Below are 26,673 nucleotides of genomic sequence, written 5' to 3' on the forward strand. Positions count from 1 at the left end.
CCAGACCATGGTATTTTAATGCAGTATCAGATGTCCCGCTCACACAGGAGGCACTGTAGCCTTTCTCCCCTGATCGCTTTCTTTGAGGGCAGCTTTCTCACGTGAACATAAAAACTCATTTAAGTTTTCCGCTCCAAATGACATTGAGAACTGCTACCACCACAGAACAGCACTGTGTCCCTGCCAGTGCAGGGAAGGAGGTAGAAACGTGCCTGTCAAAAACCTAAAAGAGTTTTGAGGGATGCAGGAGACCATCAAGATAATGCTGAGGAGTCTGGATGGTCCCTTCTTCACTGGCTTGAGCTGGAGAGAAGGAGAAGCATGTTTTGAACATGTCCAGGATTGCAGTCTTACTGACTCTGTTTTGCAGAAAGGCTGTTGGGGCTGATGCTTGGCTGTTTGTACTGTATCCCCTGTGCATCGCTGCCTGTTGCACAGGCACTCTGCGGGTCTGTGGCTGGTCCCTGGCTGGGCAGGGGTGGCTCCGTAGCTCCTGCTCAGTGAGTGGCCCTGCTGGCTGCCCTGCGTTGGCTGGGAGCAGTCATTGCACCTAATGTGTGCTGGTGCGTTAGACGCACACCTTGCTTAAAGAGCAGAAAGGGGAAGAACCTGGTCCAGTCCTGGACACTCCCACCACAGGGATGGCAGCAGTGTATGCACGTTCGGAACACTGTGTCTGACCAGGCTCTGGGTCTGAACAAAAGATGACGAGGCCAGGAATTGCTGCTCTTAATCTCCTGTTCACTGGTGGCTTAAACATCACCTAATGGTTTACGCTGTTCCACACATGTGCTCAATGCTTAACCTCACTGAGCTTCCCTGTTTGCACAGCTACCCTTGGCGCAGGAGGTGTCAGTGAGGATCAGATGCTGCCTGCTTGGACACCTTCCCTGGGAAGCCCCAAATTCTCAGTTTTTGTAACTGGTTTCTATGCAGCAAAGTTCTCACTCAGTCTGGAGTTGTGTGTGGCAGCGGGAAAGAGGGTGGGTAAAATGCGGATCTGCCTTGTTCTTGCTTCAGACCTCCCACCAAAGCCAGGCTGTGCTTTCCCAGAGCTTGGCAAGATGCTGGCAAGTCTTTATTGCAGCGCTGGTTATTCTTCTGCCACTGCTGGTCCCCAAGCAATGGATGATGAAGCAAGCTATTGTCAGAGAGAGCTGGCCAAAGTGAAGCATCCTCTGTGGAGACGCCCATCCGCCCGACAGCTGCTGCTTGCAGAGGTTTGGCAGAGGGACCGGTTATGCAAAGCTACTACTGAGCATAGAACCCATGGCTGTGAGTAGCGCCATTGACCTGTAGTAAATTTGGGGAAGCAGGCAGGTTTTTGGCCTCTTCCCAGGGCTGATGGAGAGCTCTATAGACCTACTGTAGGCACGGCCTTGCTCCCGGGCAGGGCTGGTGCAGGCCAGTGCCTCCATCGTGGTTTTCTGATCCCCTCTTTCAAACGGTACATTTAATAAGGGCCAGGACATGGTATTAGGTGCTCTCTCTTGCCTTAGTTTTAAAAAATTGAAGCTCTATGACTGCATTTTCTTGGACCCAGCTCTTCTTGTCATGCCTTCCCATCAGAAATGCACAACCCATGTTTGTATCATATTGCAAAGACATATTTACTAAACGAGTCTCTGCCAAGGGGTTGAGAAATATGTTTTCATTAAGAAAATTAAACTGACAAGTCCCTGGACAGCACACTAGTTGCCTTTTTTTTTTCATAAAGCAAAATGCAGCAGCTAATAATAATGATGAAATGTCCGTGCACAGCCAAATTACTAAAATCTACCCCATGTTTTCCTTGAAAAGAATGCTGAGAGTTGGCAAACTTGGTTGTAGCTGGGTCTGTCGACTGCTGAGTACAATGCTACCACTGCAAGATAGCGAGCGGTTTGCAAGTTAAGCAACACCTTCAATCAGATGTGAGTCCCCATTTGTTATCCTTAAAGAATTTCAGCTGTATATATTATAGTAGTACTTTGGCTCTTTGTATTTATTTTAGGGGGCTATACTAAAGAACATTATAAACTCAGGCATGTCCATGCTATATGAACTCCATATGCTGAAGCTTAATTTTAAATGCCATTAAAAAAGCACTTAACATTTACAGTATATCAGTTCGGCTACTTTAGCAGCTTGGATGTACTACAGTAAATGAAATGATTGAGAAAAAAAGATATTCAGAAGCTAAATGTTATAAAAATCCCCGATGAAGGACATTCACCTGGAATGATGCAGTAACTGTCAAATTGTGTCCATCTCATTTCTGATTTTTAATAATTTTCTCCTCTTTTTTTTGTTTCATTTTTAAATGTAATTTTAAGGCATAATTAAAAGAAAAAAAAAATCTTGGCGTTCAGATTGGATTCCTTGTGCAATTTTTTTTTTTCAATGTGTGAATTGGGCTGTGTATTCACAGATTGAAATGTCCTACTGTATTTATCCAGGTGCTCACCTGTAGGAGGACAAGGTTAAGAGGAGTGCAGAGTTTATGAATGAAAATCAAAGACGGACATTGGTAAACCACCCCTTTTTAGTCCCAGCTAATTGCATGGTAAACATCTGGAATTTATGCAAGGCGGTTAAAAGAGTCAATTGAAATGGTTTTGAACAGGGCCCATTTTGTTGCCTTCTCCCCAAGCAGTGACAAAATGGTGCTGCGGACCTGGGCCAGCTCAGCCGGGCATAGGGGCAACACACAGGGGAAGGAGGGATAAAGAAGAGGCAAAGTGGCCTCGACGTCCGATGGAGAAACAACATCAGGATTTGGGCCTTTCTTAATTAGGGTAATTAGAATGACTCCAGGATGTAGCAATTCTCATCCTCTGTGCCCTTATGCTGGCAGAAAGGAGACTCTTCGGTCCAGTTGCTTGAAGACTGTGGTGAGCTGGTTTGCTCAATTGACCTTTTTTTTACTGGATGAGGAGGAGGTTGGGAAGATGGAGCCAAGAAAATAGTTACTCTGAGGATGCAAAGTGCCTGATCCTGCAAATCCTGGCTCCTGATGCAGTCTTGAGGGTTCAGGAAACCCATGGCTGTGCCTGTACCCATCAGGGCAATCTCCTTTGGATCTGAAGACCAGACATGATGGTTTCATTGTTCTAGCTCAATAAAAAGATATTCTTTCATATTGCAAAGATTCTTGAGATACATATAAACGTTCTTTAATGATATACTGGTTTATGTGATGTTCCCTGTTTGGTGCTGGTTGCTACGTGCCTGCTAAATCTGTGGGATGGGCACATTTGCAGTGGGAGCTCAGCAGTGCTCCTGGCTCCAACAAGGATTAATGAGCATGCTATGAATTTGGGAAACTTGGGAAAGCCAGAAGAGCAGTGGCTGGCTGCACCACTGCAGGGCTTAACCCTTTGTCTCCCCCCAGGCTTCACTGAGCCTCAGTTTTCAGGCTGTTGAGAGGAACACAGGTTCAGCTACCACATAGGAGTAATGGTGGGAGCTGGTGTTGTGGACATTGGGAATGTGTGAATGAGATAGTGCATCTGCTTAGTTTCTTCTGTAGTCAGATCTCATGACTTTCATGGCAGCAAGAAATTTGCATTTTTGAGCCACGTGGAGCCTTCTGAGGTAGTGGGGACTCCTCGTCCAAGCCTCCTATAAGGACAGATGTGTTGATCCCCACCCCACATCTCTCTCTGCACCCAGCTTTTCCTGGCACTGGCCCACAACCCCCCTCTATATACCCTCATCCATATTAGTGCCCCATATTGTGCTAGCCCTGTGCCGCCCATGCTCCGGAAAGAGTACATTTAATTCAGGTGATGTATAAGCAGCAATAATGTTTTGTAGCTCATTTGTCCTAGCGTGAATCCATCACACGGTGAATCTCTCTTTTGGGGTGCTGCTTCCATCAGTTCCAGAGCTGCTTCAGGTTGCTTACTAATGTGTTAACCCTTTTTTATTTCCTAAGGAGGATGTTTCCTAGTTACAAGGTTAAAGTGACCGGAATGAACCCCAAGACCAAGTACATCTTGTTGATCGACATTGTCCCGGCTGACGACCACCGATATAAATTCTGTGACAATAAATGGTAAGACAACATTTCTGTTTGCCTTCATTTCAATGAGAAAATTACAGTTGGATCAACTGTTTGCTGTGCAAGCTCAGGAACCAACCTAAATACCTTCTCATGCGAGGGATGCCAACTTCTCAGAGCTCTCTTTGGTGGAGCAGCAATAGATACAAGAGCCAATGGCTGAAAGTTAAAACCAGACAAATATAAAATATTCATAACGGGCTGGGGATTAACTGTTAGAACAAACTGCTAATAGAGGTGGTGGATTGTCCATCTTCAAATTGCTCAAGACTGGATATCTTCTCGGAGAAGATGCTTTAGGCCAAGCATAGGTTATCTGGCCATGTACAAGTGTGTGAGGGTAAAGCCACAACCTGCATTATACCAGAGGCTGGACAAGATGATCTAATGGTCCATTTTGGCCTTAAAAATTAGGCATCTATGTGAGTTGAGAAAAGTCTTAAATTCCTTTCTTTTACAGTAATATTTTCCTTTTAGGAGATCGGTTATAAAGAAAAACATGGGGTGGTTTACTCAAAGCTCTGGTTCAGCCATGCTGATCCAGCAAAGGGAGCAGTGATCCCCCCTATGGCAGTCCAAAGCCAGATCTGGTTTAAAGTTTTTTTCTTTTAATTCATTCTTCCTCTGGAATTTCTTCCTCTTTTGTTATTCTTCCCTGCCCTGTGCCTTTGATAGTAAAGTTACTTACCCGAAAGGCAGCTATGATTTTGCTTTCTGATGAAGGAAGCGTGTTTTTTTCTCTTTTGCTTTTTTACCTCCAAATACTCCCAGCAGCCTTCCTCACTGCGACTATTCACTGTGGTTTTCCCAAACTCTTCCACTGACTGCTGCCTGGTGAAAAGATGAGCAATGGAAAATTTCACAGTCATCATAATGGGAACAAGCCTGGTGACTTTCTATAAAACACTAATAATTAACTTCCACATTAGGGCTGCTCTAAGTTTTAAAAGATCCCTTTTCTGATCACTTTTGTCCTGGAGTGCCGCTGGGGAAGAGGAGCGGACTGAGGGCCTCTGTGGCACGGCAGCCACTTTGTGTTTTAAGCATTAAGCCCTAGATGATGGATAGTTGTTAACTCTGTTTAATTTAGCTTTTGCCAGCCCTAGAGCTGTTTCCCCTTTTTCTTTTATTGCTGCTGGAAAGTCTCTGTTGGTTTTGGTAATATTGCTTTTACTGGTGTTTTATAAGGGGAGAACAATGCACGGTAATGAGGGAGTTGCCATTAAAGGATGTCTCATGGCTTGCTTTTGTGTCTGTGAGAGCTGGTGTTGGTGTGGGGGCAAGGGGAGCTGGCAGAAGGATATGAGGGGCAGCACCGTGTGCCAGCATGCAGCTCTGGAGCTGGGAGCAGCCCCTTCCCACCGGAGCTGCTGCCAGGCTGGAGGCTGAGGGAGCCCTGCGTGGCTGCGAAGGGTGCACCCACACTGGTACCCACTCCTGCTCACAGGTATCTTGTCCTGGGGAAGTGTATTGAGACTATTTCCCTTTGCAGAGTGGCCTTTGAAGGCTTCATCCTCTCCAAAAACCCAGATGAGATTTCCTCCTTGACCGATGCCAACACAATTGCCATGTAGAGACTCGGCCCCAAGGAAATACTGTGCTGAAGCACGGGGTTACTCTGCCAGCCTGTGATGCTGAAATGAGGAGCCCTGAAACCCCCATGAGCAGCAGGAGCCTCTCGAACCCCCATGCCCCAGTGCATCTCCCCAGGGCTGGTGGGAGGGTTACAGGGTTGAGTTCAGGGACAGAATGCTCTCCTATGTCTGGTCTGGTGATCGCTGCCGAGTTAATGCCATGTGTACCCCTGTGTTTGCAGGATGGTGGCAGGGAAGGCAGAGCCAGCCATGCCGGGGCGGCTGTACGTGCACCCCGACTCACCAGCCACAGGAGCACACTGGATGCGGCAGCTGGTGTCCTTTCAGAAGCTAAAACTCACCAACAACCACCTGGATCCCTTTGGACATGTAAGAGAGATGTTCTGCACGCGTTTTGGTCAGAGGTGGGCCTGTGATGTTGAATTTGTGTCTGGACTAGGATGCTGGTTGGGATGTCACAGATAACTTAATTACGAGGAGCAGTATTTATTTTGTGCTGCCAGTGCAGCTGTGTGGGAAAGTGTTTAACACTGAGGGAGAGGAGCCACTGTTCCTGCCTGTGTGCTTCCCCTGCTCTTGGAAATGCAGCCTCTGACTTGCTCAGTTGTGCCCTGCTTGATGGCACTGGCCTTTCATTTTCTGCCCAGGATCTTTGCAGGCAGCGCTGTGGGATCTTCAGCCCAGCTGTTGCTGTGCATGGTACACACAACTCACAGAAATAGGTTGCATAAACTCATTATTTTCCAACCTGGCTTCGTCAGCCCTATAAAAAATGAAGTATTTTATTTGGAAAATCTTAATTCACGTGTATTGTGAGTGCAGAAGTCGGAAATACAGAGTTATCTACCAAAATGCATTTAATAATTCAGAACAAGGGCCCTTCCAGCCTGCCAGGCAAATGAGTGTTTAGAAAATGTATATAAAAATACAGACCTGTCTGGTTGGCATGTAAAAATAAACAAATCTCGTTGGCTGGAGGAAGGGAAGATAGAGTTTAAAATCCTTTTAGGTTTAGTGCCATCAGCTCCTCCTAGTATCCCAGGTAAGAGAATCTACTTTGTGTCATCAAATGTGGGTTTTAACCTGCCAGTGTTTTAAGCAGCAGCAGCAGCAGTTCAGGGAGTAAGGGGAGCTGTGAAAAGGTCCTGAAGAAGGGTGCAGAGTGAGAAGGGGTGTATCTGTCATGCTCAAAATGATCATACATCAAGCCTCTAAAAAGCAGGTTTCATGTGGAGTCAGTTGTCCTGATGCCACTTAAAGCCATACAGAAAGCACAATTCTGACACAGCTAAATCAGACGGAGCTTTGTGGGGTTGACTCCAGAGGCAGGATAACCCAATCGGCTTAAAACACTGTTAAAAATACAGAATTTTTGCTGCATTCATAATTTTCTGCAAGTTTTGGACTTCGCAAAGCAAAGGTGCCGATCCTGCGCGTCGCTGCAGCAGTGCTGCGGCAGAGCTGGGCTCTGGCATCGTGACACGGTGATAACCCAGTCCTGTGCAAAGCTGCCAGCAGCGCCAGGAACTGACCCCCTTGCCCAACCTACTGACCCCAGCGAAACATGTGTGAGCTTCAAAGACTAATCAGGACCATTTAATGCTGGCATTATTAATCACAGGTGATCTCTCCCCTCCACTGTTCTTTAAGGGGGAAAGCACCATGGAAATGAAATGAAAGCAACTGCTTTAAGGGTTGTACAGTAAAAATGACGTAAACTCCGCAAACGCTGATGTTCCGGTGCCAGCAGCCGTACCGACCTGCTTGCTTTGCACGTGGCATTCTTTTACTTCTGTTTTTTCTCTTGGTTAACTGTGTAGCCTAATATAATGACTGTTTACACTGTAAATGTAAACCATAAAACATACAGGATGTTCGATGTGGCCGTAAAACAAACAGGATGTGCAGTGTTGGTTTTGCAACTTTAAACGTTTGGCTTTTCCTGACTTTGTCATTTTTTTTAACTGTGATTTTAACACTGCATTTGAACGGGGAAGATTTCCTCCTTTTTCATAAACAGCCTGTTTGTCCTCCCACAAAGCTTCCCTAGTGACACAGAGCAGACTCTGGTTTGTATTTTGGGGTGATACCTGCAGCATGATGTAGTGGCCATGCTCCAGATGAGCCCTGCTCAGTCCCCTCGTGCCAGGCAAGCCTTGTACCACAGCTCCCATGCTCTGTCTCATTTCCCCGCTGCTAGGAAAATGCCTGAAATAACTTGCTTTAAGTGCCCAGGTCACGGTGTGGTTCAGGCACTGACAATCTGCCTGGGTAAATGGGATTTAGCCCCTTCTCAGACAGTTCCTTGCTAGGCTTTCAAATTAATCATCTGCTTTAGAGAAGTTATACTTCGCTTTTGCTGTGCGCATGGAGGAGAGCTTGACTCTGTACAAGGCAAGCACGAGTTTTCCTATCAGCTCATGCTGAGAACTGTTCTGCTTTTGCACGGGTGACCAATGTCCCTGGGACAGGCAGTGCCTGCGAGGTGTCTGCCCAGCATGGCACAGTCCTCGCAGCTCTGCCTGCAAAGGCACTACATTAGGAATAATAACAGCGTCTCATTTCTAGGAATTAGTTTCCAGCGATTGCAAACACTCTCTCAAAGCTCCCTAAGAAAAACAAGTCAGAAAACCCACAGGGCTTGTTTGCCTTCTCGTGCTCCAGCGAATCCTCCCTGCCATTTCCTTTTGTCTTTGATTTTCTCCAAACCTCAAAACCACTCGGAGCGATGATTTCTGCAGGCTGCCACTGGTGCTTTTTTTGGTGCACGGGCAGCTGTGCAGCTAAAGCCATGCTGGCTCACTCTCCCTGGTACCCTCGGCTGGTGTGGGTTCCTGCAGGTGTTTCAGCATCGGGCTCCCTACCTGGCTCCCACTATCCCAGGCTCCAGCTCCTCACAGCATCCCAAAATACTGCAGCGATTTGCTGTGTGTGAGCAATCCTCTCCAGCTCCTGCCGTGCTCCAGTGCGCAAGGCTCAGACAGAAACCTCTTGCTCCTTGGGGGCACAGGGGCGAGGGGATCAGGGGAGAGGTGCAAGGCGAGATATCTTTGCACTAGATATTCCTTTTCTGGATTAACCAAGTTTTTGTTAGATGCTTATTTCGGGGAAAAAAAGCCCAAAGGAGCTCTTCCAGCTCCCCTGTTTGTTCACCTACTGATTAACATAGAGTGTGCGGAGCTGATCCTGAGGTCAGGCTGGAGTGTGCGTGGTGTTACGGGGATCTCACAAGAAGGACATGATGCTCATGGATGCAGGCACAGCGGGAGCATGACAAGCTATTGGGTTTCGTCCCTGTTCACAGCCGCTGTGCGTTCTGGTGGTGAGATGCAGTTTTTAAGGGCAAACACATCATGATGTGGGGGTGCAGCTCCTCTGAGCCTGGTTCCTGGACACTTGGGATCACACCTGAAAAACAGACAGGCAGAAATTTTACATTATTTCAATGAATTCGTTAATAAATGTATCCACGCCCTGACTCTGTGCGCTGTAGTAGCTGCTTAACATCAGGGACAAGCAGCCCCGGAGTTCACAAAGAGAAGTGTAGGTACATTTGAGGCTTAAATTAAGTAAATTAAACAGCTTAATTAATAATCCATGGAGCTGAAGCCCTTGCTGCAACCATGGAATTAGATTGAAGATTATTTACTGTGCTGGGAGGAGGGGATGCCGTACAGGTGGCACTGGAAAGCCTCGCTTTCTGACAGCCAGTCCATAAAACCCAGCCTCCAACCGTTCCTCTTCAGTCTCAAAACCCTCACTCCTGCTCCTTCCACTGGCCAGTTATCTGTTGCGGTAAATTATTAGTTACAGTCAGAGGCATGGGACGCATTTTTCAATACAGAGACATAAAAATGTGCAGATTTTAAATAAGAAGAAATTAAGTGCAGAGCTCTGTAATCTGCCTGCAAACCCCCCTGGTTGAAACAGGTTTTGTGGCTGGTAAGCCTGTGCCCAGCTCACACACTATGGACTGAAAATGTGGGCTGTATATTTTCCTCTTGGGGGATTTTTTGACCATGAAAGGCTTCTTTCACACTAGGCTTAACAACTGAGAAATGCTCATGTTGACAATGGATTAAGAAATCAGCAGCCACTGTAATGTTTAGCTATGGCAAGGTCTATTTGATCCTAAAGAAAGCATTGTAAGCCACCTATGCTTAGAGCAAAATCTTAATTTATGTGTTTTCAAATCTTTACATGCAGAGATAATCAGCCTGATAGAGCCTTTGATTTATGTGGGGCTGGTGAGTGACGGGTTAGTGATTCTGGCAGAGCTGACGCTTTGCTCTCTAATGCCATGTGAATAATAGGCAGTTACACATAGTCTGTCTGCAGAGACAAACATCCTCTCTTAAATGCCAGGAGCTGGACAAAAGTGGCACATCCTGTACCCATTCCCAGTGTATTCTGCCTGGGAAGTACCTAGCTGTGTTTTCCAGGTGAAAAATGGGAATAACCCCTTCATCATGAACCAGATTATGTCATTGCAAGCGACAGATCGGTTGGCTAATAGCAGCCGTAGACGATGCAAAAAAATAACCTCTCTGTTGGAAAGGATAACATAATACTTTTGCTTCTTTCAGAAGGTTAGCTGAGGGCACATGGGGAAATATTGAGTGAGTATCTCCGTAGTGATAAATGCTTATGAATGGAATTCCACTTTCTTCAGAGGTTTAAAGTATGTAAACAGCAGGGTGGAGGGCGCCCGTGAGACAGTCCTTATGGCCAGTGAGCTCCGGGGCAGCATGGGCAGCTCCAGCTCCCAGTCCCAGCAGGTGAAGGATGCTTAGGGCAGGTGTGAAGCTTCGGAAGGGGCACAGGGAGGTTTGCTGAAGGGCTTTGGCTCGGACCCATGGTGGGGTTGTTCGCTTGTGCAACTCATTTCAGTTAATCAGGCTTTTCTGTCGTTTCGCTGTTTGGGCTTTTCTTCATCTCTTGACTCAAGGTATTATTTAAGCAGCTGAGATTTGCAGCTCTTTGAAACAAAAATCATCTCTTTTCTTTCCTACTTGCAGTGTTGAGCAGTACAGCATGAGCGCCTGGGGCACAGATAGCTGTGATAATCCATGTCACAGCTCCTCAGCCCTAGCTCCCTGAGACCCTGCAAGTGCTGCCCTGGGCTTGATCAGTGGGCAGAGCTGTTGAGGGTGCCGAAGGGAGCCTGCTCTCATGGGACTGTGTGGGGCATGGGGGCCATCTGTCCTGCAATGCCCCCAGCACTGAGTGGTGTGCTGTGCCTGACAGTGAACAACCTTCCAGCCCAGCCAGCTTTCCTGCTAATGGTACATAATAATGTGCATAAAGGTACTTAATATACTTTGAGGGGTGGTAAGGGTGACCAGCAAGGGCTAGAAACCCCCCAGCACAGGTTAAGTAGTGTTCTTAAACATGAGGGCTTCTGCAAAGAAGCAGAGGCTGCTAATTAGGGCAGACTTTAATTTGGTTTTACACTCTGCACATGATCGATTGAGAGGACATGAGGATGCCTTTCAGTTATTGGCAAGAGGACTGGCCATGAAAAGGGCCAGCTTTAGGTACAGTGTTGTGAAGGGCTGCAGGTTGGTGGCTCCTGAGCTGTCTCCAGAGACGTGCTGGTAGTGCAGGAGCCCAGCTTTGCTCCTGAGGACTTTTTGAGTGGGTTTTTCAGTATCCAGCAGAGTTAAAGATGAGCTAGACGGCAGCTCTAAGGAAGCCTGTCTCACCACATGCAGTGTATCTGAAAGAAAACCCTATCCTACTGTTAGGCCCCCTCTCCTGCTGATTTTAGGCAGGCTGTGAATGCACAGAGTCGTGTAAGGCCAGTGCTTGTAGGCGTGGAGTAACACAGAAAACAGCAGAGCAGCAAGCACATCACGTCAGGGGTTTCTGCTTTTGTTGTTGCTGTCGTTAATGACTCCAATCAAATGAAACCTCTGCCAGAGGACTCAGCCTTTCTCATGGGCTTCTGCAGCCAGGCCAGCTTGGAGAGGGCGATAGCATCACATTGGTATTTCTGGCAGGCTTCAGCTGGGACCAGATCAATTGGAAGTTATTTTCTCTTTTTTTACAGAATATATAAAAATATTTCCGTAGGAAAAAGAAAAGGCAAGTAATAAATGAATATTAGAAGTGGCAGTTGTGACAAATAAAAGTAGATATTTCACTGAATTGCCCCCAGCACAGTATTGCAGAGTTTGGTTATGTTATATACCCAGTATCTATCTTGCTTCTGCTGATGGTGCCTTTTAATTACCATAATGGACTTTACCTGCTTTTGAAGTGTGGGGCTATTTTAGTTTCTGATATAACCTACTGAAGTTTAAAGCTACAGGATATTATAGGTGGTGTGTCACTTGTGATAGTATTTTAAGTGATATTCCTGGTTCTCTTGACCCAAATCTGCTATTTACTGGCTTGAGTCTTTAATGCTGATGAGTTTGTTATTTCTGCCCAGATTTATTATTTACAGATTTGGTTTTATTTGATTATCACTAAAAGACTTAATTTTTCACCTGCTCTTGGGGTTTCCCTCTCATTTTTCTATAAGCCGATTTCAGTGTTTTCCTGTCTCTGCTCGTCAGGCACACTCAGGCACTTCAATGAGGTTAATGTCCCAGTAATCTTATGAAAATCTAAATATTATTTAGATTTTTTTTTTTTTTTTTTTTTTAAATTTGTTGATTTTGTGACTTGCGGCCAAGCAGTTTCCTTACTGGGGGCTGGTAAGAGGTTGATGTGCTGCCTTGGCAGCAGTCTCCCCACAGCCCTGATGCAGGTCTGAGGATCACCTGCGGCTGAAGGGATGGGGCCATGGCAACACCCAGGCAAAGTCCCACCTGATGGGAAGAGACTTGCTGGCTGCACCCTGCTTGTCCTCAGTGAGAGCAACACAGAGGGTAGTATCTCTGTAGCAAGAGAGCAGTTTCACATCCTTATTCTCAGCTACAGATTTCTTATATTAAATATATAAGATTTGTTTTATATACATATATATGGTTTCTTTTACAGACATATGATTTCTTTTATATATATATGGAATATATAATACATGCATATTTTCTTATATTTATATTAAAAAATAATAAATATATAAGAATTTCATATACATACATTTCTCCTGTTATTAAACTAGCTTTTTTCACAGTCCATCTAAAACTTGAAAAAACCCTTTTGTCTAGCCCCAAACTTGAAATCCATTTTTTTGGAGCATCATTAAGTCTTCTGCTGAAAGAATATCCATGAAAAGGTTATTTTCTTTTTTTTTACCCATCCATTTTAGGAAATGTCTTACAGCTGATCTGAGAATTAGTGGTGCCCAAATAAAATTATGAAGTCCAACGTAAAGTTTTACATTGTCTGCTTTGTTCCTGCAAAAATAAAGGAGTGGAGCTGTGTGCCACTGGGAACGACATGTGTTTCGCCAGGATGAATAGATTCAAGTGTTCCATTTAAATAGCCGGGTGAGAAAGAATCAATGGAGCTCTTGGTTGAAAAGATTTACATCTCTTGGGTTAAACCTTTTTGTTGTTACGTTACTGGTTTATATGAGTCAAATGCAGTGGATTTTAGTAAAGTTTAAGTAGAATCAGATCCTGAGATTGCCTTTCAGTCTGGGGTGGGGAGCTGGCCTGGAGAAGGGCAAGCAAAGAGGTCACAGCTTGCCAAAGGCCTTTTGTGCCCATGGGTGATGTGGGGCCATGCAAGTGGCATGGGGTAGTGCAGGGAACTCTTTGGCTTACATGCTAGTAGATGTCCCAGGGTCGCTCACCTGGGCTCAGCATGTCTGGGCCATTCAGAAGCAAATGCTCATGAGCTTGTGTGGAGATGGACTTCTCCACACCAAAGCTGTATCACAAGGCAGGAAACACGATGAATTTCAGCTGACAGTAGACGAAAAAGGACTGAGGAAAAAAAGAAAAAAAAAACCCAGCTTTGGCGATCTCATAAGGAACAATTTGTCTGAGCTCATGTTGAATCTTTTCCCAGGATTTTCCAGCCTTTCCTTTTTTCCCCCATTGTGCCGATTGCCAGGACAAACGTGTGGGTTTGGGAGGCTCCTCCTCTGACAGCGCAGCAGGGAGCAGCTCGGCTGGCTTCAGGAATGGGGCTGGCTGGAAAGAGCCCCTTCCCACCACCCCTGGGGTACTGCCACAGAGCTGTGAGGCTGCTGGGCTTTGAGCAGGACAAGGTGATGTTTCCTGGATATGACTGAAAATAAACTGGATGAGGTTTAGGTTGGTTTTGAACTAGTGTTTTAGCTGCTGTAGAGGTTGTCTGAATGCAGCGTTTTATTTGGTTGAACTCACTAATCTTAACAAGACAAGGGGGAATGGCTTTAAGCTGAAAGAAGGGAGGTTTAGGTTAGACACTAGGAAAAAATTCTTCACTATATGGATGGTGAGGCGCTGGCACAGGTTGCTCAGAGAAGCTATGGCTGACCCATCCCTGGCAGTGTTCAAGGCCAGGTTGGACAGGGCTTGGAGCAACCTGCTCTAGCGGAAGGTGTCCCTGCCCGTGGCAGGGGGTTGGAACTGGGTGAGCTTTAAGGCCTCTTCCAACCCAAAGCATTCTATGATTCTTTCCAACCTAAGTGATTCTGTGAGTTTAACTGCTTGTTTTAAGGTGATGCATCTCTGTGAGCTCCTGAGGTAGATGCAGTGAGCGTTGTGCTCCCACCATCTCCCCCCTGGAGATGTTGCCTCCACCGTGGGCAGCACATGTGAGGCAAGTCCTGTACCATCTACTTTGTAAAGAAAAGTTAGGTTTGGGATGGCTGATACCATTAAATGCTTTAAATATTAAGAGATAAACTGCAGCAGTGGTAGTGATTCTGGAAGAGCCTTGTTGAGTATCGTACTCTTTTTTTTTCACATGGGAGACTGAATCGTTGGGTTTTTGCTCTGGTCCTTCATGTCCTTGCTCATTTTCCCACCGTGGGACAAGGGCCAGCCTCAGCTCAAAGGCTTTTTCACTTTGAAAGAATAGAAGGAAGGAAGAAAGAAGCAGAAAATATATTACAATGAGAGATTTTATATTAGTTACGTGATCCCCTGGGAGCAACCATAAAATTATGTGGCTTTTTCATAGCCATTTACTATTCAATATAAAAAAGGTTGTTGCCATAACAACCACTGCATCATATGACATTTGATACCTTGGTGAAATAGGGAGTGCTCTTAAATCAACTCCCCAAATTTCATACGAAAGTAAATACATTTTACTGGTGATTTCAAGGCAAGTTTGCATTGCGTCAAGCGATGTGGTACCATTATCCCGCTAAGCTTCTGGGCCTGATCCTGAAAAGTGGCAAATGTCTTCAAGCCCTGAAGCCGACATTACTCAGCAGTGTGTGAGATTAAATGCTAAAGGAGTATGTTTTCCTAAGTGAAATTAAATGGAAGGAGCAAATGACACCTTTTTTTTTTTTTTTGACATTTGTTGCTGACTGGGGAATGCCAAAAAAATAAAGAAGTGGAGCTCTATTAGAAGTCCCGGCTGCCAACTGTGTGATCAGCACAAAGGAGGGAGATGGGGGGGGTTGAAAAAAGATGTTTGTGTAAGCTCACATTTGCTTTCGGAGTTTGTCTCACTGCAATCTGGTCTGCACGTGCAACATTGAGGGGGTAGAAGTGACATCACCCTCGAGATCTGCTTTGGGTCCTCTTTGGCCAGAATAATGCAGTTCTACTTCACTGCAGGGGGGTGCATGGGCAGAGGAAGGCATCCCTGTCTGCTTGAGGCTGAGCCGCGCCATGACCACCTTGGAAGGCAAGAGATGTAAAATGTTTATCAAATGGTAGAGGAGCTGTTTGGGTCTTACCTGGCATAGCTCGAAGAGGGTCCCCGCCATTGGGGCCCCAAAGCAGTGGAGGTGGTTAGTTACAGCCATTTGATGCCATCCACACTGATGCTCGTAAAGATGAAGGTTGACATTAACCACACGGGTATTTTTTAACAGCCATTTTGTTTCTTGAAAGTGTGTGTTTTCCAGGCACTGAGAGCACTTGGATGGCAGTGGTGGAAGATGTTTTCCCCATGGGGGCCTAGGTTGAGATGTCCACTTCCTAAATTTGGGGTTATCCATCTAATTTGAGGATTATGGTTGGGACATCTGTTTTTGTTTTTTGGGTTTTTGTTGTTTGTTTGTTTGTTTTTTAATAGAGAAGAAAATTCATTTATTAGACATGTAAATATGATGCCATTTCATGTAAGCTGAGCTGTTTCTTTCATAAGGCAGATAGACAAGTTCACTAAGTTGCAGAGGAAGGCTTTGCTACTAAGCTGGTGTGCCTCAGTGCCACCCAAGAAACACTGTTTTCCAATTTCTCTTACTGATTTTGTATCCTTGCCCTCTACCACATTAAAATTCCCCTCTAACCAACACACCAGTAACTATTTCCAGTGGCAAGATAAGGCAAGCACCATTTCTTTTTTCGCAGCTAACCTATTTCAGACTACTTACATTTTGTACCAAAACCAATTTAAGAATGAGTGTGGCAAGGTTTGAGAGTGGCTTAATCTGCCTGTGCCCTCACAATGAAGAAGGTAAGTGCGGGAGAAGATGAAGTTATTGTTTTACATCATCTCTGAGGCTGAGAGCTCCTACATCACCTTGTGTCCTGCTGCTGAGGCCCTGCCTGCCCTGACCAGCAGCTCTCTCCTGTCAATTAAAGTACTTCTCATTTTTGACACAATTCTTTAACTTAATCTTTCCCCTGATGTTCGTCATCAGAGTGGAATTTACATTTGTTTTGTGTATTTTTAGCCAGTGACCAGTTTTCCACAGCTGCCTTGAAAACTATTTAGCCTGAATTACTGGCATTTCACTTTGCACAGGCAGTGTTTTGCAGCCGAGGATTGAGAGGCTTTTTTGAATGATTTGTAGGGAGTTTGAATGCACAAGGCTTACACCAAGTAGAAGGAGGATGTGGCTGCAGACACAGCCTCTGAAATGCTGGCTGTGAGTATGCAGAGAGTGGTCACTCTCCCCTGAAAAAGATGTGAGAAATCACCTGTGCAGCTGGCAGGAATCACAGGGAAGTGTCTGAAACAGCACCATGACTTCCCATTTTCATCCCCAGTCTGACATGCTGACTGCTCTGCCAAGTAGCTGACGAGTTTTTTTCTTCCATCATATAAGAATGGTGTATTTTTTTGGGGCTTCGCTTTACCAGAAGCTATTCCCCATCTGTGTCTGTGGACACTGACTTGGTTAACCTCAGGGCTCTGCGATTCTCATGTCTATCAATCATGTTTTGTGCTCAGTGATGGCTGTTAGGCTTTGATCTGGCACATCTCAAGGAGGTGTCTTTTCATGGTCGCACATTTAAAGAAGTTCAGCACTTTCCAGTGGGTACTTACACTGATACATGCGAGTAAATATTCATTTTGGTGCAAGGGGCAGAAATGCCCAACCTGGTAAACACAGTGGCTAAATTAAGCCATTTAAGTTTTTTCTCTCCCCTCCCCCAACATCCTGCACATACCAAGCAGTTCACAACGAACCTCTAGGCAGCTTTGCAGCCACAACTGTAACCTTGAGCATCTGTCAAAAATTCTTTCTTGAATGATTCTTGCAGGTTCCCAAAAGTAGTATCCTGTTAATTTTGGAAATTGTTTGGACTCCTTGAGTTTAAGGATGTTATTTAAAAAAAAAAAAAAAAAAGAATTTGTTTACAGGGTTCATTATAGCCCAGTGGATACCACTTTGGAGGGGGAATACAGACTATTCATCCAAAGTGTATCGAAACTTGAGCTCCTAATTTTTCCTTTGGAAATCTCAGTTTAAAACTGTTTTCTTTGTCCTGCCGTTGACTTGCTCTGACTTTGGGAACAAGTCACCCACCTTTGCTAGACCTGGGCAGTTTGAGATAGGCGCACCTCAGCTTCTCCTCCAGATGACCATTATTTATCAGCTTGGCTCAACTCTTACTTATTGAAAATGAAAATGCCTCTTATGTAAGTCTCAGCTCTCTGGCTTTATTCATCTTGGCTTTGTTTTACAAGTGGCTGATACATGAAAGCAGAGAAAAGGCTCCAACTGAAAACCTGAGCCGACCCTCTCAGATCTACACCCTGCACATCAACAGCCACAAAGTGGTTAAGAGACTTGATGCAAAGCTGATAAAATGCCAAAAATTCCTCATTCTCTCTCTTGGGGAGCAGGGAGGGTTGTCTGGAAAATGTCAACAATAAAAATTGCATTTAAGTGGTATATAATGCAGCCAGCTACTGTGGGCAGAGTTACGTGCAGCCAGACGAAGGGACTTAAAGAGCACAAGCTCTGTATGTTACGTCCCATTCCAGCCGGAGCACACAGAGCAGCACTGTCACTGTGAGCTCTCCTGGGCATGGGCAGGCACCAAATAGAAAGGGTTCCTGAACACAAAAGCCAACCACAGAGCAAATGTCTTCTGTTTCTTGGTAATTCTCATTTAAAATTGGCTAAATCCACAACTAGTATAAAGTGATGCATTCTGTACATCACTCTACCCTTATATTTACCACAAGTTGAAGACACCACCCTCTGCAGTCTTCACTACTTGGCCCTTTGCCCATGTCTCCATCAGGAATGGACATGACCTTGCCAATGCTTTGGGCACCCCAGGGGTGTCAGCCTGGCTGGAGATTAACTCGCCTGTAGGACCAGCTGGGCTTGGGGAGGACACACTCCTAATTTAGGAGAGGAAAGAAGAGGTTGAAAAGGGTTATGCCAAGAAAACAAGAAAGCAGTATTTCTTCTTTGCGTGTTAAAAGGAACAAAGGCTTTTCTTAAAACCATCCCAGTTCTTAAAAGAAGCTCCATTTCTTAAAGCCATTTTTTTCTGTAGCATCTGGGCACATCCTTCTTTGTGGAAGATCAATGCTGGGATGGGCAGCCCTGCTTGGCCTCTAATGCTCTGTTGAGGAGCCTGGCACTGGCCTGAGAGGTGCCCGGACCAAGCCACCCACACGGAGCCACTCCACAAACAGGAAAGGGGAAAAAAAATCTGCTCTTTTGTAGTTTCTTTTACCAGGAGATAAAACAAAAATAACTGGCCGGTTTTTTGGGTTTTTTTTTTCCCCCTCCCTGTGGTTTCTGTGATTTTTTTGCCCCTGATAAACTGTGTATTTTTCAGCTCAGTAAAGTATTTATTAGGATTCTTTACGGACCAGACTGCTGGTGAATTATATTGTACAGCTTCAGCACGAGCTGGGAAAAAAACTTTATGACTTTTTTTCCACCCAGACTGACTCTATCCAATAGCAATAAGAAAATGAGGGTTTACCAGGAAAGATTTAAGTTCAGTTCTGCTTGTCAGAGCAGCAGATACATTTTCTGTCTTGGTTCCTGTGCATTTATAGAATGTAATTTTCCCCTCTAATTTGAAAGCAAAGCTAAAGCTGAGCACTAGTGAGCTTTTGTGTCCTGCTAGTAAAAATATTGTGTCCAATGGCTACAGCTTGTCTTTTTTTTCTTTTTCTTTGAATTGGATTTCTCACTTTAGCATCAATTTTTTTCAGATAATTCTTAATTCAATGCATAAATATCAACCACGACTGCATATTGTGAAGGCAGATGAGAACAACGCTTTTGGGTCGAAGAACACAGCATTCTGCACCCACGTTTTTCCAGAGACATCCTTTATATCTGTGACCTCCTACCAGAATCACAAGGTATGCTGCTTTTTGGGCTAAAATTGCTTAATTTCTGTTCATGGGCTTTTGCTGCCAATAGCTGCAAAATGATCTTCCAAACTGCTGCAGCACAGCAGTGCTGTGCTTTGATGAGTGGGATCTGTTTGCTTGTAGGGAGGGGGGGAGCCTGCTATGCTGCTATTGTGCAGCAGAAATGCCTGCTTTAGAAGACAAGTTTCCATCCCAGCATTAAGGAAGAGAGATGAGCCAGAGGATGCAGTTAAGGAGCAGCATGGACATCGCTGGCTTAACAATATCTTGGCAAACCCTGTGAGCCCAAACACTAATGAATTGGCGTGCTCATAAGCACTAAAATGTCATTCAAAACAGCGAGCAAATCTAATAATGACTAGTAAAGCTTGCTCATAAATCTACAGTGAAAAGTAATTATAGTATGTGTATTTAGTGAGACATACGAGGAATGTAACCATAAAAACACAGCTAAGAGCCTGCTCTGTGGTTAGCATGTGAAGGCAGGAGGGGGTTTAGGTTTGTTTTGGGGGAATATAGAGTACAAAGGCTTGGTTCTGCACTTTGGGTGTGTGTCACAGATACCCGTGTGTTGTAGGGTTTGGCTTCTCTCTTTGAGCACGTCGGTAGTGGTGGCAGTAGGTAGGGCTCTGTCTGATGATTTTACCAACCCAGGCTACTAGCAGGATGATCAGCAATCTGACAATTGTCACCTCCCTGTGACAGCGGGTGATCTGTCACCAAGGCAGGGAAAGGAGAGGGTGACAGGCAGGGGATGGCATGGCTCCCTTTTCCATCCTGCTACTGATTTGCCTGCCTTTGCACAAGCTCCTACTTTCCCTGCAGTTTTCCTAATGGTGAAGTCCAACTGCAGGGTTGTATGAGGATTAATTGGAGTTTTTACAGTACATCAGGATTCATAAAGGTGCCGAACGAAGTAGCAGTGCCGGAGCCTTCTGAATGTGAAATCTGCCATATGTTACTGTATCGGCTCCTTCTGTACACATTCATAGGAAAATACTACAGGAACAGGAACATATGTGAAATTCTTCCTCCCCAGTAATCTGACCAGACCTTTTCCTCCCAAGCAGGATGCCTGTATGCCCTTTGATGCTCGAAGAATAGAATCCTTGCAAGAGTTTGCAATTAGTAAGCCAGTTAAAAGACTCAGAGCAGAAACATGGATGTGTGTGTTATGGGGGGAAAAACACCCAGGAGTACCTGTTTGGACACTAGAGTGAGTCCTGTTTGAAGAGTTGTAGCTGTTCGTGTAAAATGACCAGTTGCCCAAATACGGCTAACCAAAAAGGCTCGAAAGAGTTTATTTAATACCTACTTAAAATGTCAATAGTGCCTTTCATCCCTAAGGTTCCCAAAGTGCTTCATAAACTTAATACTTCCACTGCCATTGCCATACAAGCACTGCTGGAGGGAGGCTGGTAGCTGGGTGGCAGCACAGAGTGGACCTGGCAGTTTTAGGGAAAAAGACCAGACAAGCCCTAATTCTTTTGTGAAGATCCCACGAGGAGCTGCCTTGTGCTGCCCAGCTTTTGCTCTGTGACCTGCGGGTGGGAGGGGTGGATGCTGCCCAGCGCAGAGGAGCGGGAGGCAGAAGCTCTCACCAGAACCTCACTGCAGTCTCAAGGAAATCACGACCTCAGAGCAATATCTGAATGGTTTTACTTATTCTCTTAGGCATTAACAATTTAAAACCTGGTCTGGGTATCTTTTAGAAGAAACAAACCACTGAAGTATTTTTAGCTCAGAAATATCCAGCTTGCAAGAAGTGAATAATTGTCTTTCTAAACAAAAAGTGAGTCTTGGTTACAGAGCTGACTGTGGGGTCCCAGAGATGGAAAGCTGATGACAGAAGCTACCCCTGAGTACAGATCAGTGAGGATAGTTTACTCAAAACTCCCTCCTGAGTTGGGTGAAGCCAGGGGAAGGTGACAAGGAGGTACTGAAGCCCTGATTCTGCTCATGTCAGAGGAAAACCTCAGTCACTAAATAACAAAACTAAATTATAATGTACAAACCTGATGTCAGGCTGTGGGTTAGGAAGGGCTCTACACTTCCTGCGGTTTATCAGCTGATTGGGAGCTACTCTGGAGCCACTGCAGGCTGCAGGCGAAGAGAGGAAAACCTTGAGCCCTTGAGGCTGCTTAAACTCACATCACCGCCTTCCTTCTCTATCACAGACACTGGCCAGCTGTTTTGTCAGGATTTTTTTGGTAAGGGATATTTTTTGTAGCAACACTCTTGCAAATTCATCCAAATGCAGAACTTGCTTGTTATCCTCGCTGCTGAAATCAGGTGCAGGCTGGTGCAAGCCTGCGGCCCGCTAGCAGGGGAGAGCAGGGCTGCGCTGCCTCAGACAGAGAGGGGACTCAAGGGCAGTGAGTCTGCAGAGACACACGTGTCCTCACCTCGCCACCAGTGTCCTGCCATGCTGTCACCTCGCCTCCTCCTGGAAAAGGTCTTTTCAGTGATGGCTGGATGCCCAAGGAGGTGATTCTGCACACTGGTGTCCCTTAGTAGGGAAACACATTACTAGGACCCGGTTCTGCCCGTGACATGTGTTAGACATGTCTATAACCTTACTGTCAAAGGGCCTTAGGAATATGTATGTGCACAGACACATGTACAGGAGGTGGACGAGGGATATTTTTAGGAGTTCCTGTGTGTCTACAAATGTTGTGGTGCTGTTCTGGCATTTTTCAGCTTCTGAAACCCTCTAGATGATCTTGGTCACTACCCGCTTGTCTTTACAAAATCGTTTGTTAAAGAGATGGTTTATTTTCATTTTTCACTGGACAACTACCTCTTCCCAGCATTCCTGACCATTGCATGGCTTTGGTATGTACGTGCCTTATAAAGGGAAGGGATCAGGTGACAGGATTGGCAAGGGAAAACTGTATTTACTGGGGCTGGAAGATAAAGGGACTAGTGAATATTTTAAAGGAAATTTCACACATGATTATTTTTAACAGAATTTTCATGAAATGGCAGATCCTTCACAGCTTCCTTGCAAAAGCTGAGGTCCATCAAAATTAAGTCTACACTAAGTCAATTTTAAGGCATTTTGACCCTTTTAATACACTGTAGCTCTTGGGGGGTAAAGACACTTCTTGTAAAAACACAGAAGCTTTCTCTTGCCTGAAAATAAAGAACTATTTGAGTTATGATTCTGTTCACAGAGGAAAAATGACTGAATGACAGACATAAAAATATATAGAATTGTTATGGAAATGAGGGAGAGCCACGCCATAAGGAATAGGGCTTTCTAACATGGAAACATAGGAGACTTTCTTTTAAATCAGACAAATATATTCTCTCTAACAAGAGCCCAGAATAAGAACACAGCACACAGAAGAAGACTGAGACTCAAGGAAATTCACATTCCTGTCCTCATTTATAATTGACAATTTTGTCAGCTTTAAAAGCTGCTTCTTCAAGATCTAGCACTGAAATTCACAGCTCAGTTTCACTCTCAGTGCTGAATGCAGAGACACCATCTCTGCCACTGCATATTTAAATGGCTGAAACTCTCGTGGACTCTGCATTTCAGGAAGTGTCACACAGGACAGGACATTTAGAGATCTCCAGCCTTACACCTGCTGCTGCATCTTTTGATCTGATCTATTTTCAAACGCTTTCTGCTTGGTTTCATTCTTTTAAAGATAACCCAGCTGAAGATTGAGAACAATCCCTTTGCCAAGGGATTCAGGGGGAGCGACGACAGTGATCTGCGCGTGGCGCGGCTGCAAAGGTACGGCTGAGGGGCGTGAGGAGGGGTGGTGGACAGGAGGAATGATGGCAAGGAGGTGTTTAGTGGGGTGGCCTCCTGCTCGTTGGGATCAGGGAGCTGCTGCAGTGCGCATGCTTGTGCTCATGTGTATGTACGTATGCCCTGAACCCAAGCAGCATGTATAGACAGGCAGTGTCCGACATGCACCCTTGAGACCCGTGCCCTGTGCAGAAATACAGCCTTACAGTGGAGCTTTAATCCTTATTCTGCTACTAATGTGCTGAACCTCTCTGGAGAAGTATAAAGTGCCTATACCATGGGGCATCACATTTGCTTGTGCTTGAGGGCATTAGGGCTTTCAATGCCATTTATACCCTTGAAAAGCTCTTCCTGTAATTCAGTGACACACTCTGTGTGTTGACCGTAATACTTGCCCCCACCCAGCAGAATGCAGTGAGTATGAGTTCATCACATTTGGCAAAGGGTGTTGAAGACACTGGACGGAGATGCTCTAGTGAAGCCAAACTATTATTTCATCTTTCTGTTAATGCTGACTGCTATCTATCTGGTAATATTTTTTCTCACCTCTTTCAGCAAAGAATATCCAGTAATTTCCAAAAGCATCATGAGGCAGAGGTTGGTGTCCAGTCATGGCCAGCTTTCAACAAAGCCAGATGTTAACCCACTTCACGGGAATCACCAGACCCTTCAACACTATCAGTATGAGAACGGTGCTCACATGCAATTTGCAGCTTCAGATACTCAAGATCTGTCACTCAACACCTTCACAGCACAGAGAGATTCAGGGCTCTTCTATCATTGCCTAAAAAGAAGAGGTAACTTGAATTTACAGCTAAAAAAATATTACAGCAAATAAACCTAAGAGCATGAGCACTGAAAGCTTACTGCTAATTCTAGTTTGTTTTGGATTGGTCTCTCAGGCCTTGATCTTCAAAGGTACTGATGTGATCAAAGTGTTTTGGAGGGTCAGGGTCCAAGGGCTGGGTTTTGGGGCAGTTATTAGTGGTTTGGTCCCATAGAAGCCAAATTCAGACTCTAAGTCAAGAGACCCACCCCAAAAAATCAGAATGCATAATCCAAATGGCACAAGGCTACATTGGAAAAACTATCCATTGTTAGACTCAGATGAATTAGTAATTGTTTGGAGGAGGCTTTATCTATCCTGAGATGTTCTGACACTGCCATTAGCATTAATGAAGCTATAGACATTCAGCACTTTTCCAGGACAAAGCCATTAGCAATTCTCTTGATGTCTGCAGATTACTGGGACCATGGTAGCTGCCTGTAAGCTTCCCTTTCTTCTTATCCACTAGTTCTCAAGTCTAAGTGAGCTGTGACTACATTCTCTTCCTTTTAGCCCAGCATCAGATGAGATCATGGAATGGTTTAAGTTAAACGGAAAAATTTTGCACAGAAAAAAAATCCTTCTATTTGCATGTCTCATTGGCTGCTAATTTATTTAAGCTGTGAGAATCCTCTGATCATGGGCAAATGAAGAATCTAACAGCACCAGTAATGAGGACTGCAAGGCAAATGTGTAGTTTTAGCAGATGTTTAATCTGCAGATGAATTCACTAATTCATCCAGAGAATACTCCTAACAACTAACAGAAAGCTGCTGGTAAACACAGCCACAGTCATCGTAATCTGCAGGAGAGGGGCTACAGCTCAGTGTAAAGCTGAGGGGAAGGACTGATGACTGGGAAAGGGCCCCTTTATCTGGAAATATTTCTGCAGCTTTTGACATGAATATCTGGGAAATGTATGGTCATTTTTGTAATGACAGGAAGGCAGGCTGCGATAAGACCCTCTAAGAGACTTCTTGAATTTGTCAGGAGTACCACTGCGAGAGTGTCAGGGTCCTCTGTTATCTGGATGAACGTGAAGTTATCTCTGATGCGAGAATAGTAGCCCAAGTCTCTCACTTAACCTGACAAATGTCACCAGAAGGCTTTGAGGCCAAGGGGATTAGCCTGACATTTGCAACACAATGTCTTTTTGATGTTGTACATTGTCTTTCCAAACTAAAATGATTTAACTGGATTAATCTGAAAAAGAGCACCAGTTGTTTAGTGGAATGGTCACAGATTGCATGTTCAGCTTCTAAGGGGTCTCCACAAAACCACTCCAGGCTCTTAGCAGATTGCTGTTAAACAGCATTGCTCTGGGAGCTGCTCCTGAATGTGTATTTTTTTCTCCTTACAGAAAGTGCTCGGCACCTGGACCTGCCCTGCAAACGCTCCTACCTGGAAGCCTCCTCTTCTGTAGGAGATGATCACTATTTCCGTTCCCCACCTCCGTACGATCAGCAGATGTTAAGCCCTTCCTATTGCAGTGAGGTGACTCCGAGGGAAGCGTGCATGTACTCTAGTTCTGGGCCTGAAATTGCTGGTGTCTCAACGGTTGATGACTTGCCACCTCCGCCTCCCCCCTTGAGCTGCAATATGTGGACTTCTGTTGCACCTTACACCAGCTACAGTGTTCAGACAATGGAAACTGTCCCTTACCAGCCTTTCCCTGCTCATTTCACTGCCACCACCATGATGCCGCGGCTCCCGTCCATCACGGGTCAAGGCTCGCAGCCACCAGGTAACAGCCACTTCAGTGTCTACAACCAGCTGTCCCAGTCTCAGGTTCGGGAGCGCGTTCCTTCTTCGTCTTTCCCAAGGGAAAGGGTGCACCCATCTGTGTGCGAGAGAAAACCCCCCTCTCCGCACCTAAACGCGGCGAACGAATTCCTGTACTCACAAAGCTTTTCCTTGTCGAGGGAATCATCGCTGCAGTATCATTCAGGGATGGGGACTGTGGAGAACTGGACTGACGGATGACTCTGACGGCCAAGCGATGCCACAGCCAACGTTACTGCTCCAGGACAGTGTTCAATCAGTGTTGATACCTGTGGGTAACTTGCACTTCGGTGAGACAAATGTGCATTTCCAGAGGGATTTGTGTGGGTGAAGAGCTTGTATCTTCAGACACACAGAGAATTACATCTCCTGTCTCAGTGGGCTGGATTCATCAGTCTCTTACTGACTCCCAAATAAATTAATCCTCACATCTTCATTGCTGATCCAGTAGAAACCATCTTCATGACTAACAAGGGAAGTAGCTAGTCATTTTCTTTTGCTTGTAACATTGAACATCCATAAGCAGATTTTGGCTATTTGGGAAATATATGAGCTTCACTTTCATGGTACTTTGTTCATGAAGTCACAGCATCCCAAAACTGAAAGGAAAAGGTGATCTGTTCAGTTGCCTAGTTCAAGGACTGCTGTAGCAGCACTTCTTTAGCTCTTTTTAGCTGTAGAAATTACTTCTTCCTCTGGAAGTGATGGAGTCGTAGGAGCGCAGGGGCCAGCGGGGAGGCTCGGCGGTGGGGTCAGGGAGCTGCAGTGCCGCTCCAGTACCTCCCCGGCACAGCGCAGGGTTCATGTGATGGTGCGGAGAAAAGGAGGCACTGACGCACGAATGTCTCTTCTTCCCCCCACACCACCATCATTCGTGGCTGTGGGAAACCAAAGAAATGAAGCGTTATGCCCGAGGCCAAACAGCAAATTAATTGCAGTATTAGGAACAGACTCAGTGTCTTCAGACTCCCATCTGACACTTGCTATTGCAATATATTTATGAAGTTTA

General features: G+C 45.3%; 1 protein-coding gene across 1 annotated transcript in view; it reads left to right on the plus strand.

The window, feature by feature from the left end:
* TBX4 (T-box transcription factor 4) overlaps positions 1 to 26,362 on the plus strand; it is a 36,799-nt gene extending 10,437 nt beyond the window's left edge. Inside the window, exons 4-9 of the mRNA XM_030472446.1 lie at positions 3,920 to 4,039; positions 5,862 to 6,009; positions 19,126 to 19,278; positions 22,950 to 23,038; positions 23,612 to 23,853; positions 25,243 to 26,362. Coding sequence (XP_030328306.1) covers positions 3,920 to 4,039; positions 5,862 to 6,009; positions 19,126 to 19,278; positions 22,950 to 23,038; positions 23,612 to 23,853; positions 25,243 to 25,865 — 1,375 coding nt within the window. The 3' untranslated portion in view covers positions 25,866 to 26,362. The remainder of the gene's footprint in view (positions 1 to 3,919; positions 4,040 to 5,861; positions 6,010 to 19,125; positions 19,279 to 22,949; positions 23,039 to 23,611; positions 23,854 to 25,242) is intronic.
* The last annotated feature ends 311 nt before the right edge of the window (positions 26,363 to 26,673 follow it).

The sequence above is a fragment of the Strigops habroptila genome (assembly GCF_004027225.2).
Source record: "Strigops habroptila isolate Jane chromosome 13 unlocalized genomic scaffold, bStrHab1.2.pri S16, whole genome shotgun sequence".
NCBI classification, from domain to species: Eukaryota; Metazoa; Chordata; class Aves; order Psittaciformes; family Psittacidae; genus Strigops; species Strigops habroptila.